Consider the following 21,238-nt stretch of genomic DNA (forward strand, 5'->3'; position numbering starts at 1 on the left):
ATATATATATTAATAATAAAGATATCTTTTTTCAATTCAAACACTTCAATTGTCACAAACTCAGAAAATCTTTACAAACCTTTGCAACCTGATGTCATAGACCTTTAATATTTGTAACTGTTATTCTGATAAAGTCATAACCAGAAAACTGTGGAATAGGAAGACGACATTATACCATTTCTGAAGTACATTTGATGTTGTTTAAAGCATATAGCTTTACTTGAAAGTTATTAAATCCCTTATAAAGTAAAATGGGTCGGTTTACACTGCACAATTGGTGTGCCTCATGTTCAATGTGTTATTTAAAGTCATAAATTGAGTTTAAATGTCGACTTTCTATTCCAGAGTTTTCTGGTTATCACTGTAGATAGTTTAGTTGTAGTATTCAATATTGCACTGTCAAGTAGCAAAGAGATCATGGCCGTATAAGATATCTTGAAATATTGCGCGGCATTGAGTTATTTTCCATATTTTGTAATTTTCTTCATTAAACAAAGGTACGTTCATGTGAAGAAAAAAAAACAATATCTTTAATTGTATCGAGATAAAAGTGAAAGGTTCAAAAAAATATATTTCCTTTTAAAATGTTGAAATAACCACCTGCACGGATAATCAAAATTTTTCGGAAAATTTCTCAAATGCATTAAAATTGTAATGTTAACTTTGAACATTTGATAATTTAACATTTCAGCAAAAGCTTTTAATTATGTTTATTTTTGTCCCTTTCTATGTGATAACTATACTGACTATACTATCCAATATACAGTATCCAGTATATAGTGTATACAGTATCCAGTATACACCCTGTATATAGAGTATACAGAATACTGGATACTGTATATACAAGGTATTTAAACAGACGAGAAAGAAGAAAGGTTACCAAGATAAATGTAAAAAGAATTTTTTTGATGTTTTTTTCAAACACTTAAAATTAATGCTTTTTGTTTTTTGTGATTAATGTTGAATGCTAGCATTTGTCAAATAGTTCGGCGGCCGAGTCTGAGACAAGCATAAACTGAAATATGGAGCCGCCAAGACTTCCAGGAGAAATCTTGTGTCTATACATTTTTCGAAGTGTATAATATTACCGTAATATTGAATACAGTATCCATTATCCAATAGTATTCAGTATAAACTCTGTATATATACAGTATCCAGTATCCACTCTGTACATTTGTACAGTCGGAGAGTACATTTGATGCAAAGAATATAATTTGATTAAAGTTTACAATAAACTACTAGTTATTCAAGCTTGATTATAATTGACGACATTGTTCTGCAATTTCCTTGACTCTAGTCATGTTGTGTGTCTGTACCAAAAGAGTGTGCGTGTGTGATAACGAACTCGTCTGCAAAGCAGTGCGACTGGCTTTCTCATGCCAGACCAGCGCCATTTTCCTTCCCTTTATACCTATATTCCCTGATTCATGCCGAGGGATTGTTTAAATTCGTTTCTATTCATACTCTCTGTTCTGTGTCCAGTATCCAGTATACACTTTGTATACTAGAGTATCCTGTATCCAGTATCAAGTATATGCAGTATCCAGTATACACTTTGTATACTATATAGAGTATCCAGTATCTAGTATACACCCTGTATATGCAGTATCCAGTATACAACCTGCATATCCAGTATCCGGTATGCAGTATTCACTCTATATACTACATATAGTATCTGCAGTATCTAGTATCCATTATCTAGTAAACACACATACAGTATTCACCCTTTATATCCAGTATCCAGTATCCAGTATACACCCTGTATACGGTAGGGGGAGAGGGGGGATTTCCTCACTATTTTTTGTATTTATTCTTTGAATTACTATTCTTCTCAAAATCATATTTTACAAATATAAAATTGATTAAATCTCTGGAAGGGTTTTAGAGAAAGGTTAAGGAAGCATTATCTTCTTGTACAGGGTGTCCCAAAAAACATGAGTTTTTAATACTTCACAATAACCTCCCTGGAAGGAGATGATTCATTTGGTGTGTAGTCCCGTTTTGCCGTCCATGTTCTGTCATTCTGGAACATATCCCGATTTTGAAACAGTTACCACATTTCAGCTCATGTCGCGTTTTCGGAACATATCCTGGTTTGAGATAATTACTCGAATTCCTATCAATGTCAATTTACGCAGTTACGTAACAAAACAAGATTTTTTTATTGATATGGGCCGGGATCCTTAAAGCCCAGTCTTTCAATTTTTCACCCATTTCTAACACTCAGTGTTAGAAATGGGCCAAGTGTTAGTTTTGGAACTAATGTCCCCTGTATTTAGAAAATACCAAAATTAAGAGATGTGTTTTACCTTAAGTGCGTTACTATTATTAATGTGTTCGGAGGCCGAATTTAAAGAATTTGAGCCGCAGCTTAGATTTAAGACACGGCTGAAATATGGTTGGTTCCACTTAAAATTGTATCAATGTATCGAATTCATTAAATTCGGACGTTTTGGAACACTCTGTCGAGATATGTTTGCATATTGGTTTTAATTACCAGTTTTTACCCTCAACCGCTCCTCAAACCCCAGAACCCACTCAAAAATGGTCATACTTTTGAACCGTGCCTAAAATACAGAGTGAGTGAGTGAGTGAGTGAGTGAGTGAGTGAGTGAGCGAGTTAGTGAGTGAGTTAGTGAGTGAGTGAGTAATTGAGTGCGTGAGTGAGGGGGTGTGTGAGTGTGTGTAAAGTGTGTAGAATTATCAAACAATAGTCCTATTACTCTACCCTGTATACGGTATAGAGAGTGATATTTCAAGTTTCAATCTAGCGACCATAGATTAGTTTTCATGTAAACCATGAACTATGTAACTTGCTTTGTTCAGGACTCATCTGTTCCGTTTAACCAATGAAATTAAACGCTTTCAAGTCAACACAATGGAAAGATTAAATGTGCAAAAAGAAAAGTTTATCTTCGTGCAAAATTAAGCCGAAACTCGTGGTTTTTCATTCTTTTGAAAAATTGCATAACTTTTAATATGGTTCGATATTAGTTGGCAAAAATTTAGATTAAAAATACATTTTAGACATTTTCTTAAAACTGGAAATTGGAACTTCTTAATTCCCGTTTCATTGCCTCAAATCGTTTTAAAAATTGCAAGCCTGCTTTGTTTCACAAATTAATTTGTTCAATTTGACATTCTATATTTTGACCCTTAAATCAAAATTAAACCTTCATTTCGACAAAATAAAAGAATTTTTAGTTGATAAACAGACAAATTGTGAAGGTTTCAAATTGAAACTTTTCTTATATTTCTCATCTAGAGGTTTGAGATATAAGTAAGAAATATTAATTTCATGCTTGTAATCGGATTCTATTTGATTTCTGTAGATAGGATGAATACCAGGGTTTAAAAAGGTCCCACCCAAGACTTCACGTTCCTTGCTGTACTTTATCCAGTACATGTGCAGTACATGTGCAGTACATGTGCAGTACTTGTTAGTAACTGACAAATAAGTACTCTGGAAAAAAGTCCTATAAATAAAAAGTCACTGGAAATAAAGACTTTATTTTTTAAGAATATTCATAGAAAAAAAGGGGTTGGATATTAAAAACGCCCCTGGCTATATTCAAAATGCAGATGAATAGAAGAAAAGTCATTTTTTTGAATACGTCTCAGACTTTAAGTCCTGTAATTTTATTTCCTGAGACTTTATTGGCAGCCCACATATTATCTAGGAAAAAAGTCCTAGGAATCTAAAAAAACTTTATTTCCAGTGATATTTTGTCCCAGAACGTTAGACTTTTTTACCATAGTTTTTACCATAGTTTTTACTATAGTTTTTACCATAGTTTTTACCATAGTTTTTACCATAGTTTTTACCATAGTTTTTATGTCTAGGTTTTTTTACAGAAATTTTTTTCCTGTGATTTCCTTACATAGATTCGTACATGTTAAAATAACAGCAAATATTAACATACTTAAAAATTAAAATTTAAAGTAAAAGCACAAAATAAACATTTAATGGGTAATGAGGTTAGGACTTGCTAGACTTATAATCGGGACCTTGAGTACAGAACATGACAGTTATGTGGTATAGTACATTACAGTACAGTACATGTTATGGTGCAGCCTCAGAATAGATATACTATATGCTGCTTCTGCCACCTGTTATTCTATAGTATATATATTCTGAGGGTGCAGTAAGTTAATTACACAGACACACAGACTGCTCATACACTATACCTGGATAGGGCGAGCAGGCCTATATTGTCCCTGCACGCCACGTAATGTTTTTGACTGACATCTCACGGCCACTTGTTGTATTCAGGGGTTAAGTTTTACAACTTTTAAAGAAATCTCCAATTTTTAACATAAAACGTTTATGAATTTTTTCTATTTTTTTTAAAGAATGAATTTGAATTTCCTATTCAAAGGATCCTTAAAAAAAATATCCCCGAATACAGATGTCTCTTGATTGGTCGTGTACAGTACTTGTCCACAATAGAACATGCTGTGGAAAATATCGCATATTATAGGTGTTAATCGATCTCTGTAACTCTCTTATCTCTGGTTAATTACAGTACACTGTATCAAGGTAATAAGACAAGGCAATTTGATTGTTGTAGCGTATTCTCTGCGTACATATTGAAACTAGTTCTCTCTGGGCGGTGCTTGTAAACAAGAATAGAAGAATCAGTTTTCCTCTTCTATCCGAGGAGGATAAAAGCATTTAATATTAAAAATTTTGATAATTCACATAAAAATTTCCAATGACCAGAATATTTCATTGGTTTGTTATGTGAAAGATGGATCCCATGTCAGGCTATGCCAACCGTCTTGTGTTCACTTAACAGCCCAGAGAAAGTACACTGCTGTACTAAAAATGCTTACACCTCTGAAATAACTATCCTTGCATTATAACCTTGGATATAACTACCTCTACATTATAATTCTTTGGTACTGTATGTACAATACAGAATACAGCCCAATTCCTTGCAGTAGAGAACGTTTAATGACTGCATGTTTAATGTATTGTGACATATTGTTTATATTTCATGTACCTCCGTGTTTTTTAATGCGTTTAATCCTATTTCTATTTCAAAACAAATTAAGAAAACAACTTTTACCACCGTCTGACACAAATTACAGATCCATTCAGCGTTCTGTTTTAAGAGTGTAGCAGGATATTAATTCGATTGATTCCCCAACCATTTTCTTGCTCGGCTGTCTCTTTAAAAATCCTCGAATAATTTTCTAACAAATCCAAAAATTACAAGTTTTCATTTTCAGTAAAAGAGAAGATATCCAGTCATCCATCTCTTTAATTGCAGGATCAATTTTGTTTGAAATCCCTTTAAATATTGAGTACTATAAACGCTAGTATAAAGAAACATCTAAAGAGAAAGGCTGGTATCCTGGCCCCTAGTGAGTATATTTGTATACCCTCCTCTCCACTCCTCTGCATAAATGTAAATTTAAAAATAAACAGAGAAAACCTGGATTATTCCTCTTCTTGCAAAATTTCTTATTCAGACAAGCATAAACACACCCTGTAACCCCATCCCCCCCCCCACCCATTTGCAAACAGCCATATCCCCCTGGCTCCACTATTCAGCCATACCCCCCTCTAGGACTAGGACAGTAACAAATGCAGGACAGAGACGAATGTCAGCGTTAAATGTATAATAGACACAAATGAAGGACAGAGACAAATGTAGGACAGAAATAAACGTAGCAGAGAGACAAATATAGGACAGAAACAGCTGCTGGACAGAGATATATTAAGGACAGAGAAAAACTAACTCAGAGATAAAAATGAAAAATTAAATAATGTAAGACAAAGACAGGAATAAGACAGACTCAGACAAGAATAGGACAGAGTACACGTATATAGACGATTTGGGAGTTGTCTATACTAAGAACTTTCATGGAAATGTTAGACTTAGAACAATAAAGGATATGTTAGAATAAGAATTGTCAGATATATGTGAGACTAAGGACTACCGCGGATATGCTAGACTAAGAATTGTCTAAGATATGTTATATTAAGAATTGTCTAAGATATCTTAGACTAAGAATTGCCTGAGAAAGGTTAGACCAAGATTTGTCCAAGAAAGGTTAGACCAAGAACTGTCAAAGAAAGGTCTAACAATTGTCTAAGACATGTTGGACTAAGTAGTTTTTAAGAGATGTAAGATAAGAATTGTCTAAGATATGTTAGACTAAGAATTGTCTTAGATATGTTAGATTAAGAATTGTCTAAGATATATTAGACTAAGAATTGTTTAAGATATGTTAGACTAAGAATTGTCTCAGATATGTTAGACTAAGAATTGTCTCAGATATGTTAGACTAAGAATTGTCTAAGATATGTTAGATTAAGAATTGTCTAAGATATGTTTGACTAAGAATTGTCTAAGAATTAATGAAGTGTAGAACTAATTGAGAGATTAATTAATTACGATGAGAAGTGTGTAGTAGAATATAACCCTTTATTTAAAGGTTCGGGCCATGTAACCGGATATTTAACCCAAGTTTCTCTTCGTAATTTAGGAATTCCCCTCCCCCCTTCATNAGTGAACACACTGAAGTGAACACACTGAAGTGAACACACTGAAGTGAACACACTGAAGTGAACACACTGAAGTGAACACACTAAAGTGAACACACTGAAGTGAACACACTAAAATAAATATTACAGTGAACATGTAGCAAATATGGAGGCTCATGGTAAATTACATTGTCCATATAGCTAAATGTGCCCATTAGTAAATACGTAAATTGTGGCGGACAAGTCGTCCTACTTTCCGCCGTAATGTCTGCAAGTAGTTTCCTCACATAAACTCATGTGTTATATATTTAAAAGTCGCCATCTTTGATTTATTATTTCTTTGCACTTTTTATGCAAAATATAATTAGTTAATTTACAAACTTTTGTCTTTTATTTAGCCGTCACTAAAAATCATGTATTGCGATTAACCCATTCATTGTACGTAGGAATAAATAACTCTGTCATACCATATTGTGACTGCTTAACTATGTTATATATAACAGGGCATAACTTTTAATTACGCTGTAAAAGACCCAATTCTAATCTAAACGGAAAAAATATACCTTAGTTGAAATAGAGACTCCGTGCTGTTTACTGTGAGTGAGTAATCGTTCCCTGTTTTCATAAACAGGTTGAGGATTGTACCCATCAATTTGGCATTGATAGTTGCAAGCTTCCAATTGATATTAATAGCTGATGAGATCGGGCCCAGTGGAAGTGGCATTGATAGATCACGGGATGGTTTCCTGTTTTGATAAACAGGTTGAGGATTGTCACATTGTGCCTATTGATTTGGCATTGATAGTTATGAACTTCCGATTGATGTCGATAGCTAATGAGAACGAGCCCAGTGGTATTTGCGTTGATAGTTCACGGGATTGCAGCCGTATGGTTCCCTATTTTGATAAAATGGTTGAGGATCGTGCCCATTGATATGGCATTTATAATTACGGGATTGTAGCCGTTTGTTGACATTGATAGTCAAGAGAATCTGAGTTGTATCCGGATAGATACTTGTGCGGGAGATTGTTATGGAGTAGGGCATTTACTACAAACACATTAAAGTACACACAACCGAAGATAGTTCAAATGAACACACTATAAATGTGAACAGTTTAAATTTTTGGCTCCATGATATTTATCCCAACCCTAATGTTAACATGCTTCTAGACCATTTTATAGTTGCAAAAGGATTTTTAACGATTAATAGATTGTTTAGTTTAAATTCATTAATCAATATTCAATAATGTTCCTAAACCTAGACTTTAATAGATGTAGTTAAAGCGCTCAGCAAGGAGTATATGCACTATGGATTAAAAAACACAAAGATGTTTCCATCTTGAAGTTTTACCGGTCAATTTAGAGCCAGGTGATCAGTCAAAAAAAAAGTCTCTCACTGATCATATCGATAAGAACTGAGCACTTCTAAATTCTAACCTTTAAAGTCTTAAATTCAAATCTTCTAAAAAGCTCCGCATTTAAATCTTACAACGAAAATAAAGATATTGAAAGTCAAAGAAGTTATACTTTTTAAGCTTATTTGTGTGTTATTAAAAGATTTCCCTAAAAAGTATGGTTTGGTATTTTTTTAGATTTTTAATTAAATTTTGTGAATTAAAAACGTCTGAAGAAAAATGTTATTATTAAGTTTCTAAATAAAATTTTTTGACCAAAAATTACTTCCCCTTATGAGCAGTCTTTTTATTTCTAGGTCTATAACTGGTCAAGGATGTTTCAGGGTCAATCTTTGTGTTAAAGATTAATGTAAAGCTAAGAGGAACATGATGATTTAATCATCTAAATTGTTTAAACCCGAGCACAGTGGGCTAATTCAACTCGAACAATTGGATGCACACTGGGTTAATATTGTAAACCATGGACATGTCCTTAGATTTGATAATTGCGTCGTTAAATTAATAATATAATTATGGTGGACCCCTCATTTTCATTTTACATCTTTCTGTTCTACTACAGGGTTACCCACAAAGGATGAGACTTCAGAGACGATTGTACGGAATTTTTTTAGCCCGTTTTCTTGCATTCAGGGTTCCTTGCCGGCAAAAACTGTCTTATTTATGTACTTAAGCTCTTAGTAAACCATCAAATACCTTATTAAATGTAGAAACCAAAAATCAAGCTTTAAATCGTTATATTTTTGAGTCGTCTTTACAGTCTCATCATTCTTTATATAATTCATTTATCACTCATTTATCATTCATTTAATATCTATTTATCATTTACTTATCAATCATAAATCATTAATTTATCTTTTATTTATCATTCATTTATCTTTCACTTACCATTCGTTTATCATTCTTTTATCTTTCATATATCATTCATTTATCATTCATTCATCATTCAATTATCTTTCATTTATTATTCATTTATCATTCATTTATCAATTATTTAAAATTCATTTATCATTCATTCATCATTCATTTATTATTCATAAACATTGATGGGAGTTGTCGGAATTAAACACTTTTCAAAAATTACGATATTTTCCACATTGTTGATCAGATATTGGTTTAAAGCACAATTATCTCTCTAGATGGTTCATCTTCCGTTTTACTGTCTGTAGTCTGTTTGCATACTGTACAATTCTAGCAGCATAAAAGTTAGTACAACTCTAGTAGCCTGAAAGTTAGTCCAGTACTGTACAACTCTATCAGCCTAAAAGTTAGTCCAGTACTGTACAACTCTATCAGCCTAAAAGTTAGTCCAGTACTGTTTAACTCTAGCAGCCTGAAAGTTATTCCAGTACTGTACAACTCTAGCAGCCTTAAAGTTAGTCCATGACTGTTCAACTCTAGCGGCCTGAACGTTAGTCCAGTACTGTACAACTCAAGCAGCCTTAAAGTCAGTCCAGTACTGTACAACTCTAGCGGCCTGAAAGTTGGTTCGGTACTGTACAACTCTAGCACCCTGAACGTTAGTCCAGTACAGTACAAATCTAGCAGCCTGACAGTTATTCCAGTAATGTACAACGCTAGCAGCCTGAAAGTTAGTCCGGTACTGTACAACGCTAGCAGCCTGAAAGTTAGTCCGGTACTGTACAACTCTAGCAGCCTGATAGTTAGTCCGGTACTGTACAACTCTAGCAGCCTAAAAGTAAGTCCAGTACTGTACAACTCTAGCAGCCTAAAAGTTATTCCAGTACTGTACAACTCTAGCAGCCTGAAAGTTAGTCCGGTACTGTACAACTCTAGTAGCTTAAAAGTCAGTAAGGTACTGTACAACTCTAGCAGCCTAAAAGTAAGTCCAGTACTGTACAACTCTAGCAGCTTAAAAGTTAGTCCAGTACTGTACAACTCTAGCAGCCTGAAAGCCAGTACGGTACTGTACAACTCTAGCAGCCTGAAAGTCAGTACGGTACTTCAAATGAACAGGAGTTTAAGCGCAAGTGCACGGTTGTAAATCGGACATACCCCTTTTTAATTGAAAGGTCACTTGAAACTACGTCTGCAGTCCCTTTATTGTTTAGAATTTCTTAATTGTTTTAGTTGTTGCAGTACACCGTGCATATCACTCAATTACTCCCTGCCAGGCAAGAGGTTTTGTGAAGAAAGACGTAGTAATCAATTCGAGGTTGCGCGATTTTTGATTCACATTACTGTGCTAAGATTAATAAAATCTGTGCACAGAAAAATATTTTATTATTTAGCATATTACTGGCTGAAGTGACCGAAAATAAAATATTTTCGAGAAAAACTACTTAGATTTTTGAAGAAAAAAAATCTAATTTTTTAGCCCCCAGCGTATCTCTTCAGCCACAATTTGTTTCGCCAGCTATAGCTAAAATATCTTATTTAGATATTATTATTTATCAGGGATACACAGGGTTACCTGAAAAGGATGAGACTGTAAAGGCGACTTATACCGTCGTCTTGGTGTATATCAACACAATAAAGACGACTTTTTATTTTGATTTTGATTTCTACCAACCCTTCCAACAGTGCGAAACGCTGAACTGAAACATTTAAACAAAGAGAAGTTTTCAATTTTCAGATTCTTTTTGTTTTCTTGTAAACTTGTAATTAGAAAACTGGTTGCTAGGGATCAAAGAGAAGTTTTCATTTTACAGATTCTCTTTGTTTACCTGTAAACTTGTAATTAGAAAACTACTTGTTAGTGATCAAAGAGAAGTTTTCATTTTACAGATTCTTTTTGTTTTTTTGTAAACTTGTAATTAGAAAACTGCTTGTTTCGGATCAAAGAGAAGTTTTCATTTTACAGGTTCTCTTTGTTTACCTGTAAACTTGTAATTAGAAAACTACTTGTTGGGGATCAAAGAGAAGTTTTCAATTTACAGGTTCTCTTTGTTTACCTTTAAACTTGTAATTAGAAAACTGCTTGTTAAGGATCAAAGAGAAGTTTTCAATTTACAGGTTCTCTTTGTTTACCTTTAAACTTGTAATTAGAAAACTGCTTGTTAAGGATCAAAGAGAAGTTTTCAATTTACAGGTTCTCTTTGTTTACTTGTAAACTTGTAATTAGAAAACTGCTTGTTAAGGATCAAAGAGAAGTTTTCAATTTACAGGTTCTCTTTGTTTACTTGTAAACATGTAATTAGAAAACTGCTTGTTAGGGATCAAAGAGAAGTTTTCAATTTACAGATTCTCTTTGATTACCTGTAAACTTGTAATTAGAAAACTACTTGTTAGGGATCAAAGAGAAGTTTTCATTTTACTGGTTCTCTTTGTTTACTTGTAAACATGTAATTAGAAAACTCCTTGTTAGGAATCAAAGAGAAGTTTTCAATTTACAGGTTCTCTTTGTTTACTTGTAAACTTGTAATTAGAAAACTACTTGTTGCGGATCAAAGTCTTGTTTGTTGATTGATTAAAGAAAGGAACAAGATTACAGATGAAGGAAATAAAAAAAAATATGAAAATAGTTACCAGCCTAGCACACTTATGTTTTGTGAGTAACTCTGTATAACCTATTCTGAGAGATACATGTTGTCCCACGAAACATGACAGTTGGTGAATAGTTTAAAATGTCTTCTTCATGCATATTTTGATTTATTGTTTGATACTAAAGAGACTAATAACATATTTTATATTACAGTTATACTATAGTAAAATTCATTTCACAGTAAAATATGTACGAGTTAAAAAAAATTTAAAGAAATAAACTGCAAAAGGTTGTAATATCTAATACAGTATTTGGAAGAAGACATTCAAAACTGTTCACCAACTGTCATGTTTCGTGGGACACCCTGTAGTTAACAAAAATTAATAATTTTACTTGCACAGGGCCGCGTTTTTTTGCTCAGTCTATTCCACTGGCAACACCGAACATTTTGTTATAAGCTAAAGAAATTGAGTCTTTGCCACAAACTCAAATCTTCTAATCCATTTCACTTTGCAAGCTAGTGATGGTGTGAACCTTTTATATTTCAAACTAAGATTATTTGATACAACAGAATTCACAGTTTAAAATATCTAAGGCTCTAACATTGGGTTGCTTGGATGTAGAGGTTAAAAAAAACTCAATTCCTTTGTAAGTGGCACAGGGCAACATGAATTTCTCTAACACTAAACAGTAGAGCTGGGGTTGAGAGGACAAACACGTGAGAAATTACGTGAATGTGAAAAGGATATAATTTAACTTGAATTACTAGTATAAATTATAATTATTTATAATCAACTCCTTCCGTCGTATACTACCTACCCCATTTTTTTAACCCCCTCGGCCCCTCCAGCCCTCCCCCCGAGACGAGCCCCGGTGGTTTAATGATAAAATCATTAACTCTTGAAATTGTCACTTTACAGGAAGTATGAGAGTTGAATAAATCCACGGGAGGTCGGTTACTTATATTACGTGGAGGGGTAATAAGAAGGATTAGCTCTGCAGAGTTAATTTAGGACCATTTTCTTTATATACAATGGTGTCCATAAAAATAATAGAAGGAAGAAGATTTTCGAATTTGCAGATAGTAAAATCAACATGAAACACAGAAATTATGCTGTGGAACACACGCAATTTTCATGCCACCTGGTATTGCCGCCTTCATCATCGCTTTAATGTCGTCTTCCAATTCCACAGTTTTAGGGTTCACTTCATATGTTGTTTCATATCAAAACTTTTATCAACTGTCCTACTTTAAACTACTCTAGTAACCTATACACCGTATCTGTTACTCTGTCTGATATATATCAAATGTATAAAATTCCTGTCCTGAATTATATGGAAGGAATGAGCGAAATACAAGGTCCTTGCATTATCTCCCGCATTTTTCAGATGTTTGAATCTGAAAGATGGCGCGGAGGGGGAGGGAAAGAACACTTTCTTGCATTCCTCACCAGATGTCTAGCCCCAATCATCTCGGACAATGTCTTCTTTAAACATGGAATTTGATTTACAAACATTCAGAGGTCACAGTTTAAAATAAGCCTCACTAAATTCCATTTTTTCAAAGATATCTATTTTTTTTCAGAAACACATTCATCCAAGACTCCATCCGCCTTAAGGTCTTGCGTGTCTGCCTTGAGATCCGGTGATTCTGCATTGAGGTCCTATATGTTTCCCATGAGGACCTATGTGTCCGCCTGGAGGTCTTTGATTTTCACCTTGAGGTCCTGCACGTCTGCCTTAAGGTCCTGTGTTTCCGCCTTGATAACCTGTTGGCTGTGTTTCCGCCTTGAGGTTCGCATATGTCCGCCTTGAGGTCTTATTTGTCCACATCGCGGTCATGTGTGTCTGGTTTGAGGTCCTGTAGTCCACGTACCTTGAGGTCCTGTATGTCCGCCTTTAGGTTCTGTTGTCCGCCTTGAGGTCCTGTTTGTCCACCTTGAGGTCCTGTTTGTCCACCTTGAGGTCCTGTTTGTCCGCCTTGAGGTCCTGTATGTCCGCCTTGAGTTCCTGTGTGTCCGCCTTGAGGTCATGTATGTCCGCCTTGAGGTCATGTATGTCCGCCTTGAGGTCATGTATGTTTGAGATCATGTATGTTCGCCTTGAGGTCCTGTAGTCCGCCTTGAGGTCATGTATGTCCGCCTTGAGGTCATGTATGTCCGCCTTGAGGTCATGTATGTTCGCCTTGAGATCATGTATGTTCGCCTTGAGGTCCTGTAGTCCGCCTTGAGGTCATGTATGTCCACCTTGAGGTCATGTATGTCAGCCTTTAGGTCCTGTGTGTCCGCCTTAAGGTCCTGTATGTCCGCCTTGAGGTCATGTATGTTCGCCCCCTAGTGTTAGGTGAACTTGAAAACAAGCATTGTATTCAGCTTCTGCCTTGATGGTCAAATCAAATTCCAGCCCAGGATTGATAGGTTACAGTATACACCTACAAGATATGGAGGGCTGGGCGGGGGTGCAGGGAGGGGGTATCAAGTGGGGTGCAGGGAAGGTACAGGGAGGGGAGGGGTATTAGTGGTTTAAAATGAGAGGGTGGGGTGAGGATTCAAAGATTTGTAATTCTATTGTATCCTTTATACAACTATGCAGTTCACGTAAATAACGATTCAGGGAGATCTAGTAGATGGAGATATATTAGATAGATAGATAGATAGATAGATAGATAGATAGAAATATAAATAAGAAAATATATTAGGGAACTATATTTTAAAGGTAGAAAGGGAAATATATTAGGGAGATATATTAGATAGGTAGATAGGGGGATATATTAAATAGTTAGATAGGGGGATATATTAAATAGGAAGATAGGGTAGATATATTAGACAGGTGGATAGGATTAGGGAGATATATAAAAATAAGTAGATAGAGAGATATATTAAATAAATAAATAGAGAGATATATTATATAAGTAGATAGGGAGAAAGATATAATAAATATTTCATAAGTTGGAAATTCTATAAATTGTGTAAAATCATAAAATCATAAAATCTAAAATAAGATATAAGATATAAAAGATTTATCTCTTCAAAAATAAATTTTATTATAATATTGAAATGGACAGGTATTTTTAACGATTTTCAAAACCTTTTCTTGGTTACAATTTAAAAATTTATTGAATATACAGGGTTACCCACAAAGGATGAGACTTCAGAGACGACTGTACAAAATAAACACTGTCTTTTTCTTTCTATTTAAGAATCCCGGCCTCTGTGAATCTGTTTTTTTCTCTGTCCATTCATTAAAAAGGCTAGAAAAAGACGATAGTTTTGACAGAATACTTAAGTTAACCCTGGAAACGTCTAATAAAAGAGTTTTAGGTCGTCTTTACAGTCTCATCCTTTGTGGGTAGCGCTGTATGCATAATGTTTTCGTTACTATTCAAATTGTTGGTGTGTTTAACGAAATATTGACTGTCAATACCATTAGAATGGTTGATTTTATCAATAACAAAAATGTGTATGTCAACTCTGATATCGATCATGTTTCAAAATTTCCCCCTGGATTAAAAGGTATGTGTTATAAAATGTCTTGATCAGATGCAATATTATAAAATGTCTTGATCAGATGCAATATTATGCAATCTTAAAAATCATGAATCTGAAACTTGAAACAGAAGATTTCTTGAAATAATGTTGTCATATAACGGATGAAATTTGTCAAGATATTTTGCATGCTTTTTCAAAATATGAATTCTGTTACAAAAAAATTTGCAAGTTTTAAATATTAATATAAGGTTAATCCTACTCAGCTATAATGTTACAGCTTGTACAGAACAAAAGTAATCAATAATTTCAATATTTTAATATATTAAATATGTTATATTTATCCCCTCGGAGATATTATGATAGATAAACGAATTTTTTAAATAACTTAAGAAATCAAAATTGGTTTTTACTGAAGTAGAAACCAATTGTCTAAAGTTTCTGGTGTAGAATTAAAGTGTATCAATACGGTTGGCAGACTGATACAAAGTCGTGATACAGCCTGATGGACATACAGCTTTCATAATCATTGCAGGAAGGGGGGGGGGGGTGCCCCTGATGCAGACATACATCTTTCATAATCATGACAGGAAGGGGGGGTGTTCAATAAGAAATGCGCAATGTCACTTTTGAAGAAAACCCACAATCGAAAAAAAATCAGTTTTCGAAATTATTGACATTGATATCGAATGATATCTAGTACAACGCTTGTAAGGGGTACCGTTGTGAATCGGGCTTTGCAATCTTTGCATGTTAAGTTGATGTCTATATAATCAACATAAATATGCATATTGTATAAATACATACCGAGGGCCTTGTATAATTCATACTTAATCATAACTTCATAATTTTGAGAGATATTTATACCCTTTGATGGATCAATTCGATCAAAAAAGTTTTTGAAATAAGAAATCAATGAGAGAAAAAGCATTAATATCAATCAAAGATGCACTAAACATATTCAAGTGAATTATAATAACCAAAGAACCATCAGACTTTATATTCTTTGATCAATGAAATATTCTTTGATCAATGAAAAACAAAAAACAGCTCTCTCGAAAAATGTGATCTTTAATAAAATCTTTTTAATGTTTTATTTTTTTAATCTACTTTACAAAACCAAATATAACAAAAGTATATAAATACTAACGAAAAATATTTTAAGACAGGCACAATTCATAAATAATAGAAATATCGAATTTGGGTCCGTCTTAAAAGGGAGTGTTCGCGAAAAATGAAAGGGGTATATGCTGATATCGAATTAAATTCGTTATTGATCGCTACTAGTTTTAATTTCATAAGTTGCGCCTAGAAGAAGAAAATGGTTAAAAACGTCTTATACCCAAGAGTGGAATAATGCATCTCCGTGAATATGTATGGGTCCGACGTTCTTTGGTTATGAATCGTTTTTAAGCCTTTTCTCCTTAAAGACTTAACAGAAAGAAGTAAAAATTCAATGCGACGTCAACCTATACCCCCTTTCATTTTTCGCGAACACTCCCTTTAAGCAAAGTCAATGATTTGTTGCGTTGCTAGCAATATGCTTCTAAAACTATTGTGCTAAGCAGCGGCAAATCTTTTTTCCACCGACGGCAATATGAATAGGAAAATAATTTTGGTGTAATTTTTGGCTTTTGAAATCAGCAGCACTTTTAGTATTGTCATTGCGCATTTCCGCAAACTTCTCATTATTAGCAAGATCTTGGTTATTTCCATTATGATCTAGGGCAAATTCATTATGACCAGACCTAGTCCCCGTATTTTTATTGTTATCGTTTAAGAAAGGCATCCAACCATCACTAGTGAGCGTGAGACCTTTCCAATCATTCACTAGTTCTTCAGATGTTTCAAGAGCATTTTCATTTACACCATTAAGAATATCATAGTGATTACTTGGAACATCAATAATATCAGTGTGATAGCTTGGAGTATTATTATGATATAGATTTATATTTGGAAGAACAATCGTTTTATTGTGATCATTTAGTATATCATTTTGAAAATGATAAACATTTGGAAGATCAGAATTTAGTTTTGTATTCTCCATATTTTTTCTCGAATTTCTGATCAAGTTTTTCCGAATCATGTTATTGGGATGGTTACTTGAAAAATTTGTCTTTGGTTGGTCGAGTTGGTCTCCATATTTGTGTTTTTGTTTTAAAACGTTATCCTCAAAACCCCGGAACCGATTGTAAGGGTTATGATAATTTACAAGTTTTAAAGGATCTCTGGATTTTCTATTTTGATGCATCAAGTATCTTAATCTGCTCATTTTCAGATCTTTGGCCATATTAGTTGGGTATTTGTTTGATTTAACAAAGGATTCAGTAGTGATCATATTCCCGTTCATTTCCATATTGGTTTTCCCGGATTCCTTGTCCATTTGGGTTGGATAATAGTTTTGCTTTCTAGGGGGTTTAGTGCTGTTTTCCTCGTCATCCATTTCCAGCTTGGTCTTCACAAAATCTTTGAATTCTCTGAAAAAAATTAAGTTGCTTATCGTTTAAACTTAATTAGTTAAAACTAAGTAAAATTATTACTAATTTAAAACATTTTATTTTAACATAATTTCCAGCAAAATTTTAGAATTTGGAAAATGATGATAATCTCAAATTTTAAGTTATTATAGTTATTATAGTTATTATAGTTCAGAAAATTTATTGAGATTGGAACACTACTAAAATTATGTTCACTTAACAATGCCGCGCGGAAAAAAGACGATTTATCAATTGTCACTAAATTTCCATGATTTTTGGGACACCCTATAGAGAAAAAATCAATTAAAAATAAAACAAACAATAAGTGATTCAAACAAATAACATTATAATACCTTTGCACCAGGCCCTATATAACTAAGGCAAGAATATTAAGAATAAGAATCTGAATACATAATCAAAACTATTAAATTCGTATTTTTGGATTGGGAAACCAAAATATTCGCAGGAAGGGATTGTTCATATACTTTGGTATTAATTAAGGTAACAATTATTGAGTGTTTTAACTCGAACCTTAGCAATACATTTTCTGAGAGAGCGTTCTCAAACCATCCATATTGTTCTCAAACCGACCATATCGTTCTCAAACCGACCATATCGTTCTCAAACTGACCGTATAGTTCTCAAACCGACCAAATCGTTCTCAACCCGACCATATCGTTCTCAAACCGACCATATCGATCTCAAACCGACCATATCGTTCTCAAACCGACCAAATCGTTCTCAAACCGACCATATCGTTCTCAAACCGACCATATAGTTCTCAAACCGACCTATTCGTTCTCAAACCGACCATACAGTTCTCAAACCGACCAAATCGTTCTCAAACCGTCCATATAGTGCGAAGAAATTAACGAATGCAATGAAAATGATTCTTGAAGAAACTGAAAGAATCTTATATAAACGAAAGAGGAATGTACGGGTTTAGGCTCATCTTCAACTTCATTCATAAAATGAAAGACATCGTTAACGATCACACATTGCTGAAGATAAATCATGGTTAACAATCAACCATCGTTATCGAACTAACTGTCAATGAACGGTAAATTTTATTGACAATCGTTAATAAAAAACGGAACAAAATTATTTTTGGAACAGAGCGATTTGGAAAGGAACGAACGATCCAGCTTAAGGCTCTCGTTAACGAGTTGGGACGAATTATTTTTAAAAACCAAGGCCATCCCAGTCTTAATTTAACTCTCTTGTCAAAAATAAACTTGAAACTCTGACTTTACCTGACATTTTGAATTAATGTGAATGCCTCGTTGAAGAACTCAAGAATTAATTTATACTCCTGAAAGAAAGTATTTACAAACTGTTAATATTTGTTTACCTATAACCTAAAGTACCTACTACATGTGTCTAAAGTACAGTAGGTTGTGAACCTATTACATAAAGTGCCTACTACATGTGTCTGAGGTACAGTAGGTTGTGTACCTATTACATAAAGTGCCTACTACATGTGTCTGAGGTACAGTAGGTTGTGTACCTATTACCTAAAGTACCTACTACATGTGTCTTAAGTACAGTAGGTTGTGTACCTATTACCTAAATTACCTACTACATGTGTCTGAAGTACAATACATTGTGTACCTATTACATAAAGTACCTACTACATGTGTCTGAAGTACAGTAGGTTGTGTACTTATTACATGTGTCTAAAGTACAACAGGTTGTGTACCATTACATAAAGTACCCACTATATGTGTCTGAAGTACAATAGGTTGTGTACCTATTACCTAAAGTACCTACTACATGTGTCTGAAGTACAGTAGGTTGTGTATGTGTACCTATTACATAAAGTACCTACTACATGTGTAAGTACAGTAGGTTGTGTACCTATTACCTAAATTACCTACTACATGTGTCTGAAGTACAATACATTGTGTACCTATTACATAAAGTACCTACTACATGTGTCTGAAGTACAGTAGGTTGTGTACCTATTACATAAACGACCTACTACATGTGTCTAAGTACAGTAGGTTGTGTACCTATTACATAAACGACCTACTACATGTGTCTAAGTACAGTAGGTTGTGTACCTAGTTTTCCGTAGAATAAGAAGACGATATTTTTGCAAATTTAGTGTATTTGATGTTTTCATAAAGAAAATTGGTTCAGTTTGAGTAGCTTGAGCTTATCAATTGAAATGTGCTTGTCTAGTGTCTACATTTGCTATATTTCATGTTCATTGGAAAATTCAAATTCATACAATAAGAGCCAGAAAACAGTGGAATAGAAAGACGACATTTAGAGCAATAATTAAGTGCATTTAATGTTGTTACAAAGCTAATTGTTATACTATTAATAACTTATTAAATTATTTATTAAGTGAAATGGGTCTGTCTACACTGCGACTTTGTTGTGTCTAATGTTTATTGGACTATTCAAAGTCAAACCTTGAGTCTAAAAGCCGTCTTTCTATTCCAGAGTTTTATGGTTCTCCCTGTATACTTTAGTCATGCATGTCGTCTTTTTTTCCCCAGCTTACTGGGTCCCACTGCACTCTGAAGTACAGGGCAACCCACAAAGAATGAGTCTTCAATGACGACCTTAAGAAATATTTCATAACAATTTAAAGGTTGAATTTGCTCTCCTATTCTGTACTGTAAACTGTAAACTGTAAACTGTAAACTGTAAACTGTAAACTGTAAACTGTAAACTGTAAACTGTAAACTGTAAACTGTAAACTGTAAACTGTAAACTGTAAACTGTAAACTGTAAACTGTAAACTGTAAACTGTAAACTGTAAACTGTAAACTGTAAACTGTAAAATGTAAACTGTAAACTGTAAACTGTAAACTGTAAACTGTAAACTGTAAACTGTAAACTGTACCGTCTTTACAAAATTATATTTAATGATTTGCAAGTAAAAATTCAATATAAGAATTTTAAAGCTTTAGGTCGTCATTATAGTATCATCCTTCCATGTAGCCCTCATATAGTGGCAGGGGATTATATCAACACAATGAAGACGACTTTCGATGTCAATTTTGATTCATATCAAGCATTTAAACAGCACACTTAAACATCTGGAGAACCCAGACCGCCATCGGGTGAACGCACTCAAACATAGAAGTCAAGAGAGGCTGTTAATTACTACACCATTTATTTATGTATTTATATCTATGAGTGTGAGTAAATCTTTATAATAATAATAATTAAAAAAGCTTCTCTTTGATCACTTGTAAACTCTTGCAAAGTTTTAGTTCGAAATAGCTTGTTAACAATCAAAACTAAAATGAAAAAGTCGTTTTCATTGTGTTAATATAATAGCCTACAAATGTAGCCCCTCCCTGTATACGCCGTGCAATGCATGCACCTACCTTGGTGCCTGGGGGATCAGGCCCAAACGGGAAAAAATCTGGTCCAAAGAAAAACGGTGCACTGTTCTCAATACAGGAGAGTTTCTTTCCAGTTTTATTTTAAAACTTCAATTTTTACTCTTTCATATCTTTAAAGCATGAGTTTGTTAACTCGTGATATTTCATAATTATGAATATTAAATATAGCAGAATTTCTAGTTTAAAATATTTAAGTTATATAGTCGTCGTCATAATAAAATGAAGACGACTTTCTACTTCAATTTTGATGTATACCCTTCTTTCAAACAGCAGAGACGTATAAACATGTAAACAAAGAGAAGCGGTCAATTAACAGGTTCTCTTTGTTTAATTGTAAACTTGTAATTTGAAAAATGCTTGTTAGGGATCAATGCATTATAAATTAAAAAGTTGTCTTCATTGTATTGATATAATTGCTGACTTCTGGCACAACATCAGAGATTGTAAAGTTAAAGGATTAGAAAATTAGTTAATGTGGTTTAGTTCCTCTCTTATTAAGAAAACGACGGTAAAATGATAAGAATTAAGAAACATAAAAGAAATTATCAGATTTTTTTT

General features: G+C 33.8%; 1 protein-coding gene across 1 annotated transcript; it reads right to left on the bottom strand.

Moving 5' to 3' along the window:
* Positions 1-15,918: 15,918 nt before the first annotated feature.
* LOC111714429 (homeobox protein 2) lies at positions 15,919-20,719 on the bottom strand. The gene is made up of 3 exons (XM_023489533.1): positions 20,663-20,719; positions 18,569-18,627; positions 15,919-17,315 (listed from the first exon to the last, which is right to left on the bottom strand). Exon 3 carries the CDS (start codon positions 17,279-17,281, stop codon positions 16,391-16,393), a length of 891 nt encoding a protein of 296 aa, XP_023345301.1. The 5' UTR covers positions 17,282-17,315; positions 18,569-18,627; positions 20,663-20,719; the 3' UTR covers positions 15,919-16,390.
* Between the last annotated feature and the right edge of the window lie 519 nt (positions 20,720-21,238).

The sequence above is a fragment of the Eurytemora carolleeae genome, unplaced genomic scaffold (genome assembly GCF_000591075.1).
Source record: "Eurytemora carolleeae unplaced genomic scaffold, Eaff_2.0 scaffold1574, whole genome shotgun sequence".
Classification (NCBI taxonomy): Eukaryota; Metazoa; Arthropoda; class Copepoda; order Calanoida; family Temoridae; genus Eurytemora; species Eurytemora carolleeae.